At 50.5% G+C, this 24,220-nt stretch overlaps 1 protein-coding gene across 2 annotated transcripts in view; it reads left to right on the forward strand.

The window, feature by feature from the left end:
• The first annotated feature begins 7,424 nt into the window (after positions 1-7,424).
• The window catches only part of Pcsk6 (proprotein convertase subtilisin/kexin type 6), a 183,694-nt gene continuing 166,898 nt past the window's right edge, over positions 7,425-24,220 (forward strand). The window contains exon 1 of one of the 2 annotated variants that reach the window (XM_075953248.1): positions 7,425-7,745. In XM_075953248.1, coding sequence (XP_075809363.1) covers positions 7,473-7,745 — 273 coding nt within the window. In that variant the 5' untranslated portion in view covers positions 7,425-7,472. The remainder of the gene's footprint in view (positions 7,746-24,220) is intronic. The other variant, XM_075953247.1, reaches the window with a different exon arrangement.

Here is a 24,220-nt window from a genome sequence, read left to right on the forward strand (position 1 = left end):
GCACACTGGTGTATGTGGCTGGTTTCTGATACAAGATCACTTGTGTTGGATGGGGGAGCGGGGAGGAGGAAAGGGAGTAGAAGGCTCCATATACGGGCCATTGGAACATTTGACGACCAAAATTTCAGGAGGAGAAGAGGGAGATTGGGCTGGGCTGATGAAGGAGCCATGAGTCCTAGGAAGATCGGCCATCAAAGGCAAGGGGTGAGGCTAGTAAGGTGACAAAGCTGGCCACCAAGCCTGATGACCTGAGTTCAATGCCTAGAAACCACAGAATAGAGGAAGAAAAAGAAGGGGAAGGAGAAGAAGAAAGAGCTGGGCGATGGTGGCAAACACCTTTAGTTTTAGCACTTAGGAGGCAGTAGCAAGTGGGTCTCTGTGAGTTCGAGGCCAGCCTGGTCTACAGAACAAGTTTCAGGTCAGGCTCCAAAGCTACACAGAGAAAGGAGGAAAAAGAAACCTCCAGTAATTTGTCCTTTGACCTTCACACATGAATGTACACGTTTACATACACACACACACACACACACACACACACACACACACACACACACAAGATTTATTACCACGGAGGCCACTGGTGATGAATGTTGGAGGCTCTGAGGGTGGGGCTTCATACAGGTGGGTTTAAGTCAGAGCAGGGAAGAAACTGACCAGGCGGCAAGGCAACTTTCTTCAGGATTTTACATAAAGGGAGGAGAGAACAGGAAGTAGGTGAAAGAGAAGTTTTCAACAGAGGTCTGCCAGTGCTCAGGATAATCTAGAAGTTTTGACCATAAAGATAAAGAAGGTATGTCCTTGACAGGGCTGGGGTTGGACTCCAGAGCGGCACAGGCGGGAGGCAAGTACCCAGGAGGCCCTACAACAACATCTCCTGAGAACGCAGGAGGCAAGGTGTTGAGCTGGAGTAGGGGTGTGGTGCTTCAGGGACTGAATCAGCAGGAGAGGCAGACTTAGGTGTCATTGTAGGCCTGTGAGGTGCGGCCGACCAGTTGGGGTGGTTCTGCTTCTTCTCCACCTGTCTTCAGAGCACAGGGACAGCTCCTGGGTGGATGCAAGGCTGACAGAGGAGGACAAACTGGCGCTTGTTTGTCCAGAAGCCTGACAGCTACAACAGAAGAAACAGAGGGGATACTTGAAGGGGCTGTAGGGCAGGGACGGTAGGCATCTTTTTTAGGGTGGGGCCTTCTGCTGAGGGGAAGAGTCTGGGGAAGGGACAAAGAATCCGGGACAGGAGAGTAAGTAAGGGCTGCACCAGTTTACATCACATAAGGTTCTCTGGGGATCAGGACAGTTTGGGGGGAAAGGGGACAAAGGTGTTTTCTGGCTTGTGATTTCCTGGGGGAAGATAGAAGCCATGGAGTCTCTAAGACCCCACTGAACACTAATTTCTATTGTATCCCTACAGGCCTGTACCAAGCAGCTCTCCGACAGCTACAGACACACCAGACTTCTCTTTATAGACAGAAATAAACCTTCAGTTCTAGTGACTGCAAGCCCATCACCTCCACTCAGTCTTCTGCTTGGCTCGTTCGCCATGCTTTGAAAGTGAGCCCAGGTGCTGAAGTTACGTGGGAAAACACATGGACATTGACTGGGAGCCCACTTTGGAATCAAGGCCGTCTCTACAGAGAAGCAGGGTACCTCTGCAGCTGAACTTACGTAAATACAGCTAGATCCCCACTTCACCATCATAGGGTTGGACATTTGGAGGAGGTTAAAGCTGCTTAAGGTGGTTCTGCAGCGCTGTTTAGGCGGTATTTTATTTAATAACATGTGAGTTCTCCTTCTAATCCCCTTCTTTTATCACCCTCTTTGTTCTCTTCCTACCTGGTTTTCCTTCTTTCCCTTTCTTCCTTTCAACAAACATTTGATGGAGACGGCTGTGAGCTGAGCAGAATCTAGAAGAAAGAAACGCAATAAAAACAGAGGGGAGATGGGAGACAGGCTGGGTCTCCAGCCGCCTTTAGTCCACTGCCGCCTCTTGCTGACTTAATTTTTCTTTTGCTCAATGTAGGGCAACAGCACGCTGCAGGGTGGAGAAGGCCACTTAAGGAGAAAACCCAAGATGATCAATCACAGGAACCTGGGAACTGGGCTGCAGGAGGAGAGCCTGTGACCCGGCCTGCCCAGGGATGCTCAAGGGGAAATGGGCTGTGGCGAGGGATGCAGGGTCTGCTCCACAAAGGGATGAGGGGTCTTGAAGAAGCAGGAGGCTGTGAGAGGAAAGGAGGCTCCAGTCAGTGGCAGTCCCTTAGGAACCAAAGGACGAAGTATAGAAAAGCCATCCTCAGTCCCGTTTCACCGATGCTCTGAGTTGCCTGTGAGTGAGTGTTCTGACTTCATTGTTTGTGCTTCCGTTGATGGTCATTCAAATGTTCTGTAACCAGAGGCTTCCTAATAGCTATAGAAGGGGGAAATCAACATTGTGATTCTCTGTCACACCTAGCTCTGAGCCTAGAAAATTCTACGAGGCAAAAAGGGAACACACTGAAGAGACTCTTTTAAGGAGAGCATCGCATCTTAGACCTTAAGTTGTTTTTGTTTGTTGTTTAATTTTTCAAGACAGAGTCTCTCTGTGTAATGGCTCTGGCTATCCTGAAACTCACTCTGTAGACCAGGCTAGCCTCACACTCACAGAGATCCACCTGCCTCTCCCGAGTGCTGGGATCAAAGGGATATGCCACCACTGCCCCACAACTTCGAGGGTTTTTTTTTGACACTCGACTTCTACATGGGATCATGATAGGAGCCCCAGGATACTAGTTGTAGGGTCCAGGATAACCGTGTGTGCAGGGGAAGCCATTTTCAGGGGGCTCTTTCTCAAGAAGCCTAGGATTCAGATAGATACAAGGGAGAATCAGAAGGTGGGGCAAAGCTGTCTGTGTCTGCTGGCCCAGGGGAGCTCTATGGATGAGGGAAACAGAGCCTAGGGGGCCGGGAGGTGGGGCTGGGAGGAAAAGAACTTTCCCCCATCCAGCCGGGGAGAGCTGTGGTAGGATTCCCAAAGATTGAAAGGGAGAGAGGAGAAATAGGAGCTTCTAGAGAAGTGGCTGTGGCTAGAGGAACCCTTGTGCCTAGGCAACGGTTTTGGGGACTGGGTTAGGGATGGGGAAGACCAAAGCCTTACTCTTGTATCTCAGGTCCCTTCCTGTAGTCACATCAGTGTTTCCTAGTGGAGACCTTTGATGTTCATCTGATCTCAGGGAAGCATGGTTTGTTGGGAAGTGTCTAAGCCCCAGCAGGCTTCTCACCTTTGAACATGCCTGAAGCAGCCATGTGATTGGTTAGAAACACATTAAGTAGCATTTGACAATTAAAACCAGTTCAGAAAGAGCCTTCCCTTTGCAGAATAATCACAATCAATTTTGATGGAAAAGAAAATAAGCAGGAAGAAAGATCAAAGCTCTGTGGATGTCAATAGAAGAAGCCACAAGGAGGAGGGAGAAGCAAGTGCATTTGTGGCAGTCCCACGGGTCTCTTTACTGAGCTGTGTCTTAAAGGCACTGACACCATGTGTCGTCAACGCACACATGTCCAAGTGTTCATGCATAGTTGAAGACATATGTGTAGAGGCCAGGGGTTGACACTGTGCTTCCCACAACTGCTCTCTACCTTAGGTTGTGAGACAGGGTCTCTCACTGAGCCAGGAGCTCACCAAGTACAGCTACACTGGCCAGATTGCAGGCTAGAGAATCCTCCAGCCTGCCTCCCACTGCTGGGATACCGGGTGAGTGCTGCTGGACCCAGTACTTTTTTTTTTTTTTAACACATGGATGTTGAAGATGCAAACTCAGGTCCCCAGGCTTGCAAAGCAAGCACTTCACTCTTTAAACTATTTTCCCCAGCTCCAAGGTATTATGAAGGAAAATGGCAGGGGCTGGAGAGATGGCTCAATCTTTAGGAGAACTTGCTGCTCTTCTAACGGACAGGAGTTTGATTCCCAGCACTCATGCTGGATGGCTTACAACCACCTGTAACTCCCAGCTCAGGGAACCCACTGCTCCTTTCTGGCCTCCACAAGCACCCTCGAGTATGGGTGCACACACCCACATGTATCCGCAACATAATTTAAATGAAATAAATAGTCTTAAAAAATGAGAAAGAAAATGTCCAAGGCAGGAAATGTTACAGGAGACAATGCAAAGGCTACCTTGTTGGTGTGGAAGAAAATGGGGGGAAATCCACTATGTGAATTATACAAAGAGGGATAGTAAGGAACCCTGAATCTTCTGCCTTGGCCCTGATAGACAGAAAAATAGTGAGACGTGCCCTGGTTAACCCTAGCTGGCTCTCGGTCTGAGATCACACTGCAAAGCAGGTCTTCCGGGGTCCTCAGGAGTTAGAGGCCCTAGGTCAACACAGATCCCCTCTGGAACAACTCAGTTTCAGACCCAGCCCACAGTGACAGCAAAGAATCAATCATGAGCTGTTTTCCTGGTTCTGAATGTTACAAACCTGAAGATCTGCAAACCGGGCCTTGATCCAGATGGTGCAACTCTATCCCCTGAGTCCAGCACAGGGCAGCAGGGCAACCCCAGCCACTGTGCCCCACTGTGGAGCACCTGACACCCAGCAGAGCATGGTCAAGCACGGGTGCCAGGTGCTGGACAGAGGGCTCCACACCAACCAGCTCCTCAGTGACCTCCCCAGGGACAGCAGCACCACTGCCACTTACAGCAGAGGAAACTAAAGCAACCTGTCTGAGGTCACACACAAGTGAGTGTTGTGGTGACCCAGGCACTGAGAGCTCACTCTTCTCTGGACCCATAAAGGTGCTGCCCACGTGATGCAGAGCTCTCATCCTGGCCTGTAGAACCTAGCATACTCTCCAAGGCACAATCTGGCAGTTGAGTTTCTATCACTGAAATGGATTGAATCCCAAGAGGCTGTGTGGTGGCCTTGACTCAGGGGCACACTGGGGTCCAACTAGGCAGCCCTGTTCTTGCTGTACCAGACAAAGGTATAAGAATGTAACTCCATAACACCTCCTAGTGGCTCATCTTCTGCTGGGGAAGATGTTCGTGGAAGCATCCTATCTCTGTAGGAGTATTTTCTAACTTCTGAGACATGGCCATCTCTAGTCACCTTTCCAGTCCGTGTCCTGTCCTTGCTCAGCCTGGCTGACCTCAATCTAAAGGAGCAACACAGGCACCCGCTATCCCCCACCACCCAATCACAGCCTGGGAGTTGTGTGCACCTCAGGGCCATCGGGAGAGCAGAGCTGAGTGAGTAATGAAATCCCCTCCCTGCAGGAAGAGGAGGCAAGTTTTATTACAGATCCTATCTCAACTCAGAGGGCTAGGACTCCAGTGATTGAGTTAAACCTGTCACCGCGTAAATCAGTGGGAAACTCACAGGAGGTGATTTGATTTAGGATGTTCATTTTGGCAAGCTGGCCCTCCTACAGCCAAGCTGTGGCCCAGGTACTTCTACAACAAGCAGGAAGTTCAGTCCCAATGGATCAGTCTTGTTAATAAAATAATTCTGACCCCTTTAAATACAAAATTCAGATGCATTTTAGTTTCCTCTCAGTTTAGTGTGTTATATCATTGCATCTACCAAATTAATTTAGAAAACCTACGTCTCTGCCTGTCATGATGTCTGCTGTGACAGGGGTACCCTCCTGGGAGGCATGAGGTGCTCCATATCATCTAGAGTATGTGCACCGTGCAGGGCCTTCAAGCGGGCTACGAGGCAGAACGGGGACTCAAGTTGTCCAGGTGGATCGCTGGAAAGGAATAGCAAGGGTGCTCAGACTTCACCCTCCTCCATCCAGGGACTTCTCTAGGGCCACCTGGCTGGACAGAGGCAGGCTGAAGGCTCTGGGTGCTGTTTTTGTCCAACAGGTGTGGAGTGTTCTCCTCTAGCGCTGGCCACTTTGTGTGATGGCCTCACATCTTTCCAGCAGGCAGGGGACCAGGAGCATTCAGACCTTGACCTAGGTCTTTTTTTTTTCTGCAACACAGGGTGGATCTGGCCAGGGACAGCAGGGTCAGTCATGATCTGAGGAAAAGGAGTGAAGGCCCCTGGTGCTATAAGGGGCCCTAGGCATAAATCTGGCTTGTTCTGGCTGGGCCTTCCACCATACTTCCTTCCTTTCTCCCACCTTCATTAGGGTGACATGTGCTTGTACAATCATGTGGAATATAAAACCCACGGACCCTTGAAAGGGAGGTTGGAAAGGACTTCAGGTGGCCCTCTGTAGATCCTGCTTTCCCTCTCTCCTGTATTCCCTCTCATTTCTGCCCTATCAACCCTGCGATAGACTCACTCTGGCAAACCAATGCCAAACAGCTCCAGAACGGGAACCAGCTGTTCTTGGAACCTGAGCATCGGTGAAGCGACTTCCTTCCTGTCTCAAGGCTTTCTCTGCCTTGTTTCGTTGTTTTGTTTCCCGTTTCCCCTCTTGCACTAATCTGGCTGAAGGTTTTCTTTCAGCGTGGGGGCATTTGGGACCAGTGGGTCCTCCGAGGGTGGCAGCTATCCTAGCCTCTCATCATTGCTTGTTCACCCCGTGAAAGCACCCACAGTTCTCTCAGGCTGTTGCAGGAGGAACGGTGAAGAGAAGTCAACTCACTTTCCTATTGACTGGTCCTAGATCACTGAGTACTTTTAAGAGTGTACACAATCTAATACCAGCCACGCGGCAGTTCCTGGGCTCATCAAAACAAACATTGTCCCTGATTGCAAGGGAAGAACTGACATCCTCAAACCAGCCAGATGGGTAGATGCTATTGTTAACCTCGTCGTACAGGCCCAGCGAGGACAGAAAGGTGTTAAAGACTGCACAGATACTGAGCGGTCAGCTATGGGGTTCACCTACATAGCTATGCAGCAACCTCAGCCCTGTGTGGACGCTGTGTCCCCAAATCTCTCGCGGACTCCAGCTAAGTCCTCCACATTCCCTTTTCACCATTCATTGTGGTCTTCAGGTCAGGCCAGGTGCTGGGACACCCCAGTGTTTCTTTCCCTGGAATCTTTTCCCCCTAACATCCGGACACATTTCCAAGTTCACTGCCACAGCTAAGTTGAGCAAGGCTGTCTAGCCTTGGGGACCCCAGCAGGTGAGTTCAGCCTCCAGGGGCGCAACCGGTAGAAATGTGCCGACCTAAGTCAACTCCTCGGGGATATGAGGAACTCACGTGGGATACCCTGGGCCCTCCCGGTTCCTAGCAGTACGTGTGGGGCCGAGGCTGCCACTCCGAACAGCGCCGTGTCCCGAGAACCCCAAAGTCTCGGGCCTCCCCTGCGCCGGCCCCCGAACTGCGGGCGGGCCGGGAGACTGCCGCACGAGCGCGGGCCCAGGGGCGCCACCGGGCCGCGCGGGCGGGAACGCGCCGCGGCGGCCTCCTCCTCCCCGGCTCCCGCCCGCGGCGGCGGCGCTTCCCCGGCGCGGAGCGGCTTTAAAAGGCGGCTCCCCACCCCCCGGCGCACTCGCCGCTCGGGCGCCGCGCGAGCCTGCCGCTGCCATGCCTCCGCGCGCGCCGCCAGCGCCCGGGTCCCGGCCGCCGCCCCGGGCCACCGATGTCGCGCGAGGCGCCGGGCACGCCGGCCGGCACGGGCTCCCGCCGCTCGCACTGCGCCCCTGGCGTTGGCTGCTTCTGCTCGCGCTGCCCGCCGCCTGCTCCGCGCCGCCGCCGCCGCGCCCCGTCTACACCAACCACTGGGCAGTGCAAGTGCTGGGCGGCCCCGGAGCGGCGGACCGCGTGGCTGCGGCGCACGGCTACCTCAACTTGGGCCAGGTGAGTACCGCCGGCCCCGCGCGCCCCAAACTTTCCCGGCCGCCGGCGGCCACGCGCGAGGGGGCGCCTTGCCAGCTCGGCCGCCGGCGGCGCCGTGGGAAGGCGGCCCGCACCGCTGGAGACGGCGGGGGTGTCCTGCGGGGATTCGCGGGGAGTGCCGTGGGACACTCGGCGGGGAGGACGTGGTGGCTTGCGTGGACCGTCCCGCGGGAGGGCCCGAGGCCGTGGGTCCCCAGGCGGTGTCGCCGGGCACTCGCACTCGGAAGTGTGGCCTCTGAAGCCCTGACCGGGCGCCGACACCTGCCCAACCGCTCTGGAGTGGACGCCCAAGGGGTCGCTGCGTTCTGCCAACCCGCGCCATCCTCAGCGTCCACTCAATTCCCGGTGGCCTCCCGAGCCCAAGCTCCGCCTCTCAGGCTACTCTGCCCTCGACGGGTGGCGCGGGGCTCTGGGCTAGGTGCTCGCGCCAAGGCAGGCAGGCGCTGGTTGGGCGACTTGAGCGTGGCCGGCAACTCAGGGACTGGCTTTCCCTTGGCGTGGCGCGCTGGTGCCCGTGCCCAGAAGTCAGGTTTGGGTCAGGGAGAAAGCAGCACCCAGAAGCTGCCGGATGGTTGGAAGCTGGGCTCTGCACTTAAAACCTCTCTAGGCAGAGAGGATGGTTGCTTTGCTTTGAGCTCCAGCTGTAGCTAGAACGGCAGCTCTCTGCACACTACTGTATGACCTTGGACATGTCACTTCTTGACTTGTTCAGCCGTAGAGGTAGTGACCTTTGTACTGCCTGAGGTTGATGAGTTGACCCCATGAATGTTCAGAAGCAAGGCGCTCGTCATGGAATGCCCTTTCTCCCACCCCTGGAGGTATAGACTGGCTGTCATTTATCCTGAGAAGCCAAGTTTGGGTACTAAGTCACTGCAGCTCCCAAAGACTGCCAACATAGGGCACTTTTTCCTGATGCAGCCCTGCAGAGGGGCAGGCAACCAGGAGGGTTGATCTCGATTTATGGCCCACGTTGGGCCTCAACAGGCTCAAGTGTGCAGTCCCACCAGGCGAGCTCCCAGCACTGTTACAGATCGGCAAACTACACCCTCAGGAGAACCAAGTGAAATGAAGGAAGTGTGGCCTTACAACTCAAACTGCAGGACCAGGCTGTGTTAAATCTAGTTTCATCATTATCTGTGACAGAAGCCAGCAAAGTGTGCCGTGGTCCTGATCAAAATGACATTTCTTCAGCTCTTGTTGTGAGGTGGAAGACAAGGGGAAATTCTGCTATGTGTAGTTAGTTCCTGGGGCAGGTCAGGGTTTATCCAAAAGAAGTAATCAACTTTTTGTGTCCTCAGACATCCTAAGAGTTAAGGTTTTTGCCTATCGGTGGCTCTGGCTGCATTGCTTTCTGTAGCTGTCAAATCTCCGGGGCTAACTGGGTTGAAGACAGCTCTCCTGTTGGCTCCCGACTCCTACCGCTTGTTGTTCTGCCCAGGTGGCCCAGCAATTTGTCTTAGCTGAAAGTGATTCTTAAACTGGATGGTAAATTACAAAGTACCTGGGATTTGGGTTCCTATAATTAAATGAGCAGAGAGGAGGCGAAGTTGAACTCTAAGCTTTACATTGCAAGAGGCAGAGAGGCACAGTTAGCTCTCCCTTGGGCATTCTTGTCACACACACTCCTAGCCCCCACCCCATAATAACCTGCCCACCATGCAGGCTTTGAATCTCCTGTGTCCGACTGAGTTGCATATGAACAAGGTTTGTGCTCCCGATTTTGCCTGTGGGCAAGAAGTTTCTTGAGGCATGCGTCTCATCACCCCGAGAGGTTATTGAGTGGCCTTTTAGGTCTCTCTGGACAATGCAGCCACACACCCCACAGGGCCTGTCCCTCAGCTTGGTAGGCCTGGTTTTGGTAGAAGGACACGATAGGGGACATTTTCAAACTGAAAGATGACTGGGTTGGGGGTCGGCGCTGTCTTTTGTAATTCCTCAAGGAAAGCTCTATTACTCTTTCTTCCCAAGCCTGCTTTTCTTTCCCCACCTTTAAGTGCACCGCTAATGTGGAAAAGGCCCGGATCTTTCCGACCTCTGTCTACTTACTAAGAGCTCCTAAGAAACCTTATTGCCATTTTCAACCATTTTCACAAGGAGAACTTGTGACTCACGAATAAGACGTCCATGTTCTTAGCTTTGCTTTATAGATGAGTCAATGGGGTGGGAGTGGTGGGAGGGGGCTGTTTGTGTTCACACGGTAACCTCTGCCATTGTGACGATCGCCTTTGCCTCTTGCTGCGTTCCTTCCTCAGAGAACGCCTTTGTGCGATTCTCTCTTCCAAACTCTTAATGGGCAATTAGTGTTCTGTTCTCTACCTGCCTGAGTCACAGCCTTGGCTTTCTTGTCCATCCGTCAGGCTGTTCTCTGACATTCTGTTTTACTGTCAATCAATTGATAACCTGATTTGATTTATTTAACATGACCCACAGGTAACTTAGGCCAACAATTAGTCACCTTCCTCAAACTACGCATCTCGTTCGATCTCATACTGGTTCCGTCCCTTTCCATTAACAAGTATGAATCGAATAGAGACAGGCTAGCCACTGTTTTCCTCTCTAGGCATCATTCCAGATAATGCAACAAGTTTGTTTTTAATATGAAATCCAAGTTACAGGCCAGCGAGACGGCTCAGCGAGTAGTTAAAGTGCTTACTGCCAAGTCTGGTGACCTGAACCCAATCCGTGGGACTCACGTGGTGGAAAGAGAGGACCGGCTCTCAGAGTTGTTCTCTGATCTCCACATGTGTCCTGTGGAGTGCACACGTGTGTACTTGTCTGATGTAACCATATGGGTAATGGACCGGAACCTAGAGATTAGCTGTGAGCACTCATTAGGGAGCTGAATGGGCTCCTAGGACACTGCCTACCTGTACCTCGGCACATAGAAGACGAGAGAAATTGTAGGGCATCCCAGCATAAAAGCTGTGAGATACTTCGAGATGAGTAAGTTAGAGGGGAGAATTTATGGACTGAATGATAAAGCGTTTTTTGGTTTTGAGGTCTTGCAGATGGAGCATGCTAGAACCACACTTCTAGCCCCTGAAAAATTCTTTGCCCCCCCCCATTTATTAAATCACTGTAATCCCATAAATACCTGTGGGATTGAGCTGTATGTAGAATTCACAAATGAAGTAGATAATTCATATGGTGTAGTAAGGTCCAAGATGTCCCTCAGACAAGTCTGGGAAGGAAGAGCGAGGAGGGGGACTGGCCCAGCGATGGTGCTGCCCATTCATGGAAGGGACTCAAAGCCAAGTGTGCGTGGGAGCCTGTGCATGCCAACAGAAGAGTTACAGATGGACGAGGAACGATGGACCATTTAGTTAATAAGTGGTTCTGGAAAAACTGACTGTCCACATGGAGAAACAATTAGATTCTTAGCCCACACTCTACAATGTTACATTCTAGATGGGATTTAAAGACCTGAGCGTGCATATAAGACTTTTAGAAAATTATAATGTCCTACCCTTATGACACTAAGAAAGGAGGCAAGGTCTTAAACCAAATATATTTGAATTTAGGATTAAAAAATGGGCAAATAGTAACTACTTTAATATTCTCAATCTTGAAGTCTAAAGGAGCAACCAGTAGCCTGAGCTTCAGAACCTTGGCACTTAGGGCCCTCATGGCGCTCCTGACCACAGACATTGCTTCTTCTCCTGCTAGTTCGAGGTTTCTCTTAGTCTGCATTTTTGATTAAAATTTTTAATAAATACCAGAGTTTATAAGCCAAAGGAAGAGATGGATACGCCAAAACAAAAATTCTGTGCAAAGAAAAGCCCTCTGAGACTTTTCAGAAAGCGGCAGACTAGGAAATGTGGTTAGAGAAGAGAACAGAAAATTAGAACACAGATTACTTTTAAAACTACAGATTAATGAGGAAAATGATAAATGCTCGGTAGAAGAGCAGAGAAGTGGGTGAGCAGAGGAAGTGAATGGCCCATGAAGAGGTGATGCTTAGGCTGGCTGGGAGCGGCCAGAAGGCCATGGTGACACTATCGCGCACCTGTCAGGGTGGCAAACCCTGCACGGTGTCAAGTGTTGTCAAGGATGTGGAGCCCCAGACCTCTTGCTGCTACTGGTGGAAACTGGCGCATACTGCAGAGAGCGTTTTGGCACCATGGTGAGACATGTTGCATGAGCTACTCTGAGTGAAGGCTCATACCGGGAAACTTGCTGTGTGGACAGGGAGACTAGGAGGAGACAGCCCGTGAGACTTTCTGTCCTTTACATAAATGAGGGGAAAGAAGCCTAAACATCCACCAGAAGAGGGAAGGAATGACTCAAAATAGTCATGCCGTGGAATAACTAGACAGGGCTACAGATTCATAGTTGAGATACACAGGTCAACCATTCAATCAGCATCGACTCTTTTTTTTTTTTTTTTTGGTTTTTCGAGACAGGGTTTCTCTGTAGTTTTGGAGCCTGTCCTGGAACTAGCTCTTGTAGACCAGGCTGGTCTCGAACTCACAGAGATCCGCCTGCCTCTGCCTCCCAAGTGCTGGGATTAAAGGCGTGCGCCACCACCGCCCGACTTCAGCATCGAGTCTTAAGGGCAGTTTTGGGTACGCAATATTTACGTGAACTTTTAAAAACAAAACATACCGTATTATTGGTAGATGAATATAAGGATAGCAAAAGTTTTAGAAGTCTAGGCAGCGAGGCTCTCCTTCAAATTCCAGCTTATAATGGCTTCTAAGAAGGGGAAGACTTGTAGCTTTCTCAATCCTTTTTAAATCTTTTTTTTTTCCTTTTTGGTTTTTAGAGACAAGGTTTCTCTGCGTAACCCTAGCTGGAACTCACTCTGTAAACCAGGCTGTCCTTGAACTCACAGAGATTCACCTCTCTGCCAAGTGCTGGGATTAAAGGCAAACGCTGCCACCGCCCAGCCTTTTTTTTTTAATTTTAAAAGACTTACTTGTTTTGCTTTATTATGAGGGTGTTTTGCACACATGCATATATGTGTGCATGGTACCCACGGAGGTCAGAGGGTGGGTGTCAGAGCCCCTGGGACTGGAGTTACAGTCAGTTGTGAGCCACTTTTATGGGTGCTGGGACCCGAACTTGGGTCCTCTGAAAAACTAATGAGTCCTCTTAGTCAGATTCTCAAAGTGCACATGAATGTCCTCTGTGACTTCAGGTTTCTCATTCTTGGTCTTAGTCTACACTGGGCTAAACCACTCAGGAGACAATGCTTGTGTGTGACATGGACAGACTGGACCTTCTGTTCCTCCCTGAGCACTACAAGAGCAGCTCTGTGCACAAGCCCACATGGGATCAGGTGTCATAAGTAATCTAGCAATGATATAAAGCACGTGGGAGGATGCTCTTTACAAACACCCTATCATTTGTATAGGGAGATGAGCATCCTTTTTGTTACGTATCTGTGGGTACCAGAGAACGCCTGCACTGAGAGAAATGTGTCTGGCTTATGTACACATTATATTCAGGCACGTTACATTCTTTTTCAAGTCAGAATACACTACATATGATCTGCATCTGCTTGCTTACAGATGCATACTTGTCCACATATACATCTATACATAAAATGTTAAAGGGGGGGGAAAAGGAAAAGTGTATATTAGACCCACATGCCACAGCGTTCTTGGACTGCCTGAAGCACATCCATGGACACCCGAGGTGCCTTTGGGCCTGGATTAAGAAGCCCCTGCCTTGAGCTGGGCAGTGGTGGTGCACACCTTTAATCCCATCAGATCTCTGAGTTCGGGGCTGGTCTACAGAGCAAATTCCAGGACAGCCAGGGCTACACTGAGAAACCCTATCTCAGAAAAAGAAAAAAAAAAAAAAAGAAGGCCCTGCCTTAAGACCTCCCAGGCAGGGCTCATCCACTTGTCAAGGAAATAGTGGCTCAGTGAACATAGGCCTGGCCGCAGATCACAGGGTATTTGGATAGAGCGGCACCAAGCACCAAGCACTCTGGCTCCCAGCCATTACCCATCCCCTCTATCTCCTCTATACTCCTTTCTTTCCCCCTCTGTCTCTTGGCAGAAGGCCCCTCATTCCAGCCCATGTACATGGTTATCTTTGACACTGACGACTCCTAGACAAGGCAAGTTGCTTATGGGCTAGGGCTGCAACACGGTGTTCTCCGCGCTTGGAACAGCAGCGGGGCATCCACAGCTCCTGGATGCTCATGAGTGGTGTTAAGCTGACGGGTCGCGTTCTGACACCATGCTTCCCCTTGCGCTGTTGCTTTGCCTGGGGTATTGAGCTAATTTGTTAGTTCTGAGTTTGAACATAAAAAGAGCAGGCTGGCTGCCAAGGCCCAAAAAGATCTAAGAGCCTTAAATGATTCTGAACTTGCCCTAAATAGTGTTCCTTAAAATAGCTAGTGAGCAGGCCATCCCTGGCCCAGAATTTCAGGTAAGCCTGTGGAACTCATTTGTCAGCAGAGGACTCTTGGGCCGTGGACAACTTGTTCTCACGATGAACCAACTGAAGCCTTAACCAGGTGTTAGAATAGTGGGCCAGAACTGGTTGCCAGGCAAAGCCCACAGTTCCAGTCATCTGTGACCTAGTTCTTGTACTGCTTTTTGGTCACAGGCTGTCTTGGTGTTAGAGGTCCTGGGTGTACACTGGGGGCCCAGACAAGGTTGGGATTTTTGAAGCTTGTGTCGTTTCCATCTGATTTGGCATCTCTACTTAGTGGACAAGGCTTTCATGGATTAGGCCGCCCTCCTGAATCACTGGGGCTGGGTGGATAGCAGTGACCAAAGCTGATCTGCCTGGTGTATGGAGCTGCTAGGAGGGCCCCAAATGGCAATGTCCAAAGGCAGACATGGAATGGGGCCTGAGCACCTGGCTAGCTGACCAGCCCACTGCAAGTGTTCAAGTATCTCCCAGGCCGACTCCAGGGAGCCCATCAGAAACACAGCCGTAGATACAGGGCGAGGGAAGCTGCAGACACTGGGAGCTCAGTTTGCCTTGCATTTTGGGTGGCCAGAGGGCCACACAGGGGCTGGCCAGACACTGTTTTCCAATGTCTGGCAATTCCCTGCTGTCCTGGGAGCATCCCAGGCTTCTTTGGATCGCTCGCATCTGCAAAAAACGGTAACTTTTTGAGCTCTCCTCAGCCTAACCCATGCTGAACAGGCACCTCCCCTCCTCCCAGGACCTGCATACAGCAGTTCTCCGCACCTGCTCCTCAGTGACCTCGGGGCTGACCAGAAGCCCTGCCTCACGCTGAGGGATGTTGCTTGTGTGGGTGTCCTTGCTTGGGGAACCTTATGTCAGCCCTGTAGGGAGATGTTATCTACCAACCATGAGGCATTTGGTCCAATTAGAGTTTGACAAACCCATGATTGACCGACCGCACTCAGTGGCTCATTTTCCACTTTCATCACCTCTGGCAGGTAGACCCCGGCTCTTCTCAGTCAAGGGCAGCCACCCTCTCACTGGAAGCCTTACAATTCCTGGTAAAATAAACAACCGAGTGAGTGGCTAATGAAGCTACAGTCAGTGTTTCTCCTCCTGTCCACCTGGTACTCCTGTGTGTATACACATATGTGCTGTGTTGTAAGTTACCTGTGTGTATACACATATGTGCTGTGCTGCGTGTTAGCTGTGTGTATAGACATGTACTCTGCTGCATGTTAGCTGTATGTATAGACATGTACTATGCTGCATGTTACCTGTGTGTATACTCATGTGCCGTGCTGCATGTTAGCTGTGTGTATGGACATGTACTCTGCTGCATGTTAGCTGTGTGTATAGACATGTACTCTGCTGCATGTTAGCTGTGTGTATAGACATGTACTCTGCTGCATGTTAGCTGTGTGTATATGCATATGTGCTGTGCTGTGTGTCACATTGTTCTGTATAGGGACAGTGGGGCTTCTTAGCATTGAAGCTTACATCTCTCTATGGATTTAAACACACTAAACTTTGTCGCTCTAGTCCCAGGATGCTACACGTAGTCACTCTAACTGTACATTATCAGCTGGGCACACTTAGCTGTAAAACTCACCTTCTTGTGTCTGGTGCCTGAACTAGAGGCCTGGGAGCTGCCTCTGGCTCCAGTTGCTCACATCTGTTTTCTTTCTTTTTTCTTGGTTTCTCTGAGACGGGGTTTCTCTCTTGCTTTGGAGCCTGTCCTGGTACTCGCTCTGTAGACCAGGATGGCCTTGAACTCATAGAGATCAGCCTACCTCTGCCTCCTGAGTGCTGGGATTAAAGGCACGCGTTCACATCTGTTTGTTTTCTAACTGATCCCTTCTCAGCACAGACTGACTGGCTCTGAGAGCCCTGGCTGCTCCTGCCACTGTGCCAGCCCCCCACCCACACCCCCAGTCCACTTGCAGGTGTACCAGAACCTTTGCCTCACCACCGCCTCCACCCCAGTTCCAACCGCACTCCTTAGAACTTTAGGCTTCCTCACGCTATCCTGTCTGCCTTGGACGGGCCTCGCCCTCCTAGCCATCCCTCATCTTTCGCAGCTCCGCTGCTGATTCTGTCAGCAGCCCTCCCCTGAGTGCCCCAGCCCCCAAGGACGCATTTGTCCTCTGGGCTCCTCGTCACTGTCATCATCACTGATGATTATGGCTTGCTGGTTTGTCTGCCACTTAGACTCTGGGCTTTCTGGTGAGTCTGAAGTCAGTCTCCTGGCTGTTCTTTCTCTGAGGTCAGTTCCGCTTCTACCAGCATCTCTAGTGACTGAAAAGTAGCCCACAGTTGGGACGTGTGAGTCCTTGTAGAGATTGTGAGTTGAGTCATCGTACAGAGCCAAGCAAGGTCAGGGCCTAGCCCTTATTTTATTGAACATCTCTCCCACTGCCTTTTTATTTTAATCTCTTGCTTTTCATCAATCAGAATCACTCACCCCTGTGTGTGCATATGCACCAGGTACACCCTTCTGGGACACTGTCCTATGCTTCTGGGTCAGGTCAGCTCCACACTGAGCTGAGAGCCCCGTGTCTTCTGGCAATGCCCAGGGTCCTGCCATGCATGCCTCCTATCCCACAGGTCCTATCGTTCCATCGAATCCTGCATCTTCCCGGTGTCCTCGTGCCTCTGAAGACGGTGATGGGTGCAAGGCCTCTGTCTGGTCCTGCAGGGAACCAGGATGAATAGCCATCAGCTGTTGGGAGCCTCACACTTCGTGGGATGGGATCCGCAGCCTGGGGTTCCCATAGTAACCAGCCCATCAATGCCCTCAGTGTCGAGATGGTGGCACCGCAGAGGGGAAGAAATAGTCTCATTGTCTCCCCTTTGGCCGCTTGGGCACAAACAAGCCGCACCCCGCAGGGCCCTGCAGGGCCCTGAGGTCCAGCCAGATTCGCTATTCTGCAGTGGTGCGCTGCACATGTCCCCTGCTGAACTGGACCAGGAAGGGGCCATCACTGTCAGCTCTTGGACCCTCATGGGGACGCTTGAATTTCTGCCACTGGCCGTCATCAGTCGTCATAGAGCCCTTGTTGATTAGAGCCAAGTTTTCAATGGCCAGCCAGGCCACTCCTGCCGCCGGGGTAAACAAATCCCTTGTGTTTCTGAAGGAACCCGAATTTCCACACTTTCCCCCTTTGGTTTCCAGTCATGCTGGTGACAGTCTCAGCAATGATCACAGAACATCCTACTTGCTCAGGAGAGGCCTAGGTTACCTGTGTGATCTGATCGCCAGGAGAGAGAGACAGAGACAGAGAGAAAGACAGAGAGACAGACAGAGAGAGAGAGCCACTGTGTAATTCAGAACCCTCTCCAGAACTCCTTGGGGTACCCTATTCCCCCAAACCTGCCCTTCTGTCCACCTTGTCTCTTTCCTTGCTCTCCAGGCCAGAAACCAGGGTATTTCCTTGGATTTTTCCTTTCCCTGCTATTGGCAGCCCCTAGGTACAGTCCCTGCCAGCCTGCCTCCATGGCCTCTCATCCCTTACCCCTCAAGCCAGCAGCCACAGCCCAGGCCAGCCCATGTTTACACTCTAACACCTGAATTGCTGCCCTGCTTCCCTGACTCCCTTCTCAGCCTGGGCACCGACCCCCCCACCCCCCACCAACCGGAAGGATCTTTAGAACCACAAGCCTCACATTGTCCCTTTCCTGCTTTCAAGCCGTCAGAGGCTCCTGTGTAGGGCTGTACACACAGCCCCGGTGAGGTGCCCACCTGCCCCCTGCATAACCTTGAGCCTAGCTCCTTCCTATCGCTTCTGTAAGGGCAGAACTTTGATGTTCTGGAAACCTTACCCGGCTCTTTCTTTACATCTGCTGTTTCTTATTGCTCACATTCTCTATCTATCTGATCTCCCCAGAGAACCGCATCGTGACAGGGTTGAACTGTCCACCCAGAGTGTGTGAGCGAGCGTGTCTGTCTTCTCCCTGGACTGCAGCCTAAGTATAGTAGTAGCTTAAACTCTCATGACCTGGCCTGCTTCCTGGCGCACAGGCTCAGTCCTCCTGAAACCTTCACAGCGTTTTTATTCCAGGATTGGTGGTTTCCTGATGCCACTCCCTGACTTCATTGTCACGGTTTCTGTTGAGTTCTAGGTTTGTAACTGTCGAGGACCTGTATGGGTTTCTATCCCGTGACATCTCTTGGTACCTTGCTGCTGGGTGGCATGTTCTCCATCACTCGGTCTCGTGCCATGATTTCATCGCCACCTGCAGAGACTTAAAAAATCAAGGCTGAGGAATAACCTCAGTCCTCCCTGCCATGTGGCTACTACGGGGCCGAGCTGACACATTCGGCAGTACCCAGGGATCCAGGCTGGTGTCTCAAAGTAAAGGTGACTCCTTTGCTTCTAAGTGGACCAAGGACAGGAAGAAGGCGGCAGGGCCAGGAAGTCGAGGTGGAAGACATAATGACGAGCATAGAGAGTCTGGTCTACCCCAAGCCTCAGAAGGAGACTTTTGTGAAGGTTTTAGTCTTTGGAGCGGCAGTCCAGATCCTGACTACACTGTGCCCCTGGTGTGACTGTATTTAGACGGCAGCTTCGTCAGTGGATGCCACTCCCAGCATGACTGTCACCATTCAGCTTTTAGCTGGTCCTTACTAGCGACCAAATGCTGCTGGCAATCCCTAGAGTCCTGGTATTAACTTCACTACACAGCTGGGCAAATTGGCCCCCAGAGAGGCTGAGTAATTTACCACAGTTCGTGGATGTCTACCCAATCGCTTGGCAGCCTGACTTGTGGGCCCTACTCTGGCCGTGCCAGCCCTGTTAGGAGAGGTACTGAGAGGAGGTGATAAATGAGCCAGTGGGGGCTTGAGTCAGGTTTTCCAACAGCCCAGAGCAGAGGGTTGCAGTCCAGTCAGGAAGGTTGGGGAGGAAGGGCGGTGCCCTGGGAAGGTGCTTTGTGGCCCTGCTAAGTGAGGGTGCCTTGTACTTGGGATCCTCCCTTCTTATCAAGCCTCTGGCCCAGAACTTACATCAAAGGCTTATCTATGCAGGAATGAAGGCAGACCAGCATGGCCTAGGATCAAACCCTTGGGCCTTACACACGCTAGGCTAGTACTCTACCACTGAGCCACACCCCAGCCCTAGACCAGCATTTTTATAATGGATCCCTGAATTTCAAGTGCAGGGAAAGTTTCTTGTTTGCACTCTCCAGCCTAGAGTATATCCTCCCAGCTTAGTGTATAACCCCCATCCTAGTATATACTCTCCAACCTAGTGTATACCTCCCCATCACAGTGTGTATATCCACCCTGGTGTATACCCTCCCCATCCGGGTGTATACTCTCCCCATCCTGGTATATACCTCCCCATCCTGGTGTATACCCTCCCCATCCGGGTGTATACTCTCCCCATCCTGGTATATACCTCCCCATCCTGGTATATACCTCCCCATCCTGGTATATACCTCCCCATCCTGGTGTATACCCTCCCCATCCGGGTGTATACTCTCCCCATCCTGGTATATACCTCCCCATCCTGGTATATACCTCCCCATCCTGGTGTATACCTCCCCATTCTGGTGTATACCCTCCCATCCTAGTGTGTACCCTTTACATCATAGTGTATATATCCACCTGGTGTATACCCCCATTCTAGTGTGTACCCCATCTTAGTGTATACCCCATCCTAGTGTGTACCCCCATCCTAGTGTATACCGCATCCTAGTGTGTACCCCATCCTAGTGTATACCGCATCCTAGTGTGTACCCCATCTTAGTGTATACCCCATCCTAGTGTGTACCCCCATTCTAGTGTGTACCCCATCCTAGTGTATACCCCATCCTAGTGTATACCCCATCCTAGTGTGTACCCCATCCTAGTGTGTACCTCATCCTAGTGTGTACCCCATCCTAGTGTGTACCCCATCCTAGTGTGTACCTCATCCTAGTGTGTACCCCATCCTAGTGTATACCTCATCCTAGTGTGTACCCCATCCTAGTGTATACCCTCCATCCTAGTGTGTACCCCATCTTAGTGTATACCCCATCCTAGTGTGTACCCCCATCCTAGTGTATACCCCATCCTAGTGTATACCCCATCCTAGTGTGTACCCCATCCTAGTGTGTACCTCATCCTAGTGTGTACCCCATCCTAGTGTGTACCCCATCCTAGTGTGTACCTCATCCTAGTGTGTACCCCATCCTAGTGTATACCCCATCCTAGTGGGTACCCCATCCTAGTGTATACCCTCATCCTAGTGTGTACCCCATCCTAGTGTGTACCCCATCCTAGTGTGTACCTCATCCTAGTGTGTACCCCATCCTAGTGTATACCCTATCCTAGTGTATACCCCATCCTAGTGTGTACCCCATCCTAGTGTATACCCCATCCTAGTGTATACCCCCATCCTAGTGTATACCCTATCCTAGTGTATACCCCATCCTAGTGTGTACCCCATCCTAGTGTGTACCTCATCCTAGTGTATACCGCATCCTAGTGTGTACCCCATCCTAGTGTATACCCCATCCTAGTGTATACCCCATCCTAGTGTGTACCTCATCCTAGTGTGTACCCCATCCTAGTGTATACACTCATCCTAGTGTGTACCCCATCCTAGTGTGTACCCCATCCTAGTGTGTACCCCATCCTAGTGTATACCCCATCCTAGTGTGTACCCCATCCTAGTGTGTACCCCATCCTAGTGTGTACCTCATCCTAGTGTGTACCCCCATTCTAGTGTGTACCCCATCCTAGTGTATACCCCATCCTAGTGTGTACCTCATCCTAGTGTGTACCCCATCCTAGTGTATACACTCATCCTAGTGTGTACCCCATCCTAGTGTGTACCCCATCCTAGTGTATACCCCATCCCAGTGTGTACCTCCATCCTAGTGTGTACCCCATCCTAGTGTATACCCCATCCTAGTGTGTACCCCATCCTAGTGTGTACCCCATCCTAGTGTATACCCCATCCTAGTGTGTACCCCATCCTAGTGTATACCCCATCCTAGTGTATACCCCCATCCTAGTGTATACCCTATCTTAGTGTATACCCCATCCTAGTGTGTACCCCATCCTAGTGTATACCCCATCCTAGTGTATACCGCATCCTAGTGTATACCCCATCCTAGTGTGTACCCCATCCTAGTGTGTACCTCATCCTAGTGTATACCCCATCCTAGTGTGTACCCCATCCCAGTGTGTACCTCCATCCTAGTGTGTACCCCATCCTAGTGTATACCCCATCCTAGTGTGTACCCCATCCTAGTGTATACCTCATCCTAGTGTATACCACATCCTAGTGTATACCCCATCCTAGTGTGTACCCCATCCTAGTGTGTACCTCATCCTAGTGTATACCCCATCCTAGTGTGTACCCCATCCTAGTGTGTACCCCATCCTAGTGTGTACCCCCATTCTAGTGTGTACCCCATCCTAGTGTATACCCCATCCTAGTGTGTACCCCCATTCTAGTGTGTACCCCATCCTAGTGTATACCCCATCCTAGTGTATACCCCATCCTAGTGTGTACCCCCATTCTAGTGTGTACCCCATCCTAGTGTGTACCCCATCCTAGTGTATACCCCATCCTAGTGTATACCCTCATCCTAGTGTATACCCCATCCTAGTGTGTACCCCCATTCTAGTGTGTACCCCATCCTAGTGTATACCCCATCCTAGTGTATACCCCATCCTAGTGTACACCCCCATCCTAGTGTGTACCCCATCCTAGTGTGTACCCCATCCTAGTGTATACCCTCCATCCTAGTATATATCCTCCCGGCCTGGTATATACATACCCCCCAGCTTAGTGTATACCACCCAGCCTGGCAGACTTTGTGTTCCCACTGTAATGGTACTAAGCATTAGAGTCAGAAAGTAGAACCTAGAGGTAAGAGAAATCCTGGTGGGGACCCAGGGCTGCACTGAGGGGTGGCATAACCGGGTGATAAAGCCTTATAGTCTACATCTATTGCAGAAGTGCAGTGCTGTCAATGGAATAAAAAAATTTAAATGTAGAGAAGCTTTAAGACAGATAACTATAGGAATCATCCATAATTCTCATACCCAAAGATGATTACGGTTAAAATTTGGACCATGTCCTTTTGTTTTGTGTTTTAGTCTTTGTGTGTGGGAATGTGGGTGGGTTTGGATGTGTGCATGCCATGGTTCACGTGGTGCACAGAGGGTGACTTCAGGCATTGGTTTTCAACTTCCACCTTGTTTGAGACTGGATCTCTTGTTCGCAGTTATGAATGTTAGATTAGCTGGCTCAAGAATATCTGAGATGATCCTATCGCCAACTCCTGACTTGCTGTAGGGGTGTTGAGATTACAGATGGACCCAGCCTTATGTGGGTTCTGAGGATTCAAACTCATGTCCTCACGTTCACACAGCAAGTGCTTCACCCATTGAGCCATCTTCCCAGCCTTTTTGTTATTTTTGGAACTGGGTGTCTATGTGCACACATACTTGTGCTAATATGTGTGCATACACACACTCCTATATACACAGATAACTTATACAAATAGACTATTTAGTTTTGAAAATTATCCCTCCTAAGTTAGTAACTACTCTCTGTTGTAATTTTTAATGGGTGGTATGCCATGGTGTGGCTGGCAGATAATTTGCTTAGCATTTCCTTGACATTCAGGTCAAGGGATTCTTTGTGTTGGGAGTGTTTGGTCTGGAATGCCAGGACCTTGTAGGGCGGTGGCTCCACTGCTTCTCTGTCCCCAGTGACCAGCTCACACCTCTATTGACAGGTGGCTTGTCCCACTTTTCTGTCCTTGTAGAACTTAGAAATATTTGTTCAACTTATCTCATGGTATTATTGAGAATTTTTTTTATTTTAAAAAAAATCACTGGGAGCTCTAGAGATGGCTCAGTGGTTAAAAGTACCTGATGCTCTTCCAGAGGATTCAGGTTCAATTCCCAGCACCTCCATGGCAGGTGACAACCATCTGTATCTCTAGTCCCAGATCTGAAGCTCTCTTCTGATTTTGCAGGCACCAGGCACATGTGGTGCCCAGACACACAGGCAGACCCAACACTCATATGTATGAAATAAAAATAAATGAACATACAGATTTCTTTTTAAATATTACAGGATTGGAGGTAGCTCAATGGCAGAGTACTTGTCTAAAATGCACTAGGCACTGGGTTTAATTTCCAACACTGAGAAAAAATTTAGTGCATATGTATAAAGAAGAAAAAAATCCAAAATGCCCTTGCTATGCTCATCCCAGTTGTTCCTTCCTCCTGAGATCACCACTGCGCACATCTCAGCGTATGTGTCTCTGTTAAATATGAACATGGCACATCGAACTTGGATCCAAAGAAGCATCCTTTTAATACCCAGCTATCTTAACCACCCTGGAAGTGGTGAGCTGCCTGCTTTCTAGATACTATAAGTAGCTCTGTCATTTTTGTGGCTGCAATGGATACCTTGTTGCACTATTTACCTTCAGGTCTTCCTTTGCCTTAACTCCATGCTGCCAGGATCCCTTCTATTCATTCCTCTCTGGACACATGCATGAGAATTTCTCATGGGATACATAATAGCAAGAACAAATGGCATAACCAGGGAGAGTCACAGACATCTGTCTGGTCCTGGTTCCCTTGGCAGGTGATTTTTCACCTGTTCTTCCTTGTCCTGACTCATTTCTCTGCTTAGGAGCCCTGTGAGGTAGGTGCAGTCACCCACATCTTACAGAGGAGGAAACGGAGACACGGAGAAGTAGTAAAGTTGTAAATGCCAGAGCCAAGATCGGGACTAAGGTGGCCTGGTTCCAGAGATTGAGGAGATGTGTCATAGTATATGCATGTCACCTTGCCCGGGGCATTGGCTGTGGTTCCCAGGCAGGTGGATGACGACTAATACCGACTCCACTGGGAGAAGGTGGATATTACCGATTTGGGGTGAAGATGGTCTCTCGCCATACTAACCAGCTGTGCCCGCACAAGCTTACTTTCATTGGCTTTCTTTGTAACTGCAACTAAAGTCACATATCTCTTCTCCTGTCTGTTCGCTACTTCCATTCTTCTCTGAATTGCTCATTTATATCCTTTGCCCCGTTTTTCATTT

The sequence above is a fragment of the Microtus pennsylvanicus genome, chromosome 18, assembly GCF_037038515.1.
Source record: "Microtus pennsylvanicus isolate mMicPen1 chromosome 18, mMicPen1.hap1, whole genome shotgun sequence".
Classification (NCBI taxonomy): Eukaryota; Metazoa; Chordata; class Mammalia; order Rodentia; family Cricetidae; genus Microtus; species Microtus pennsylvanicus.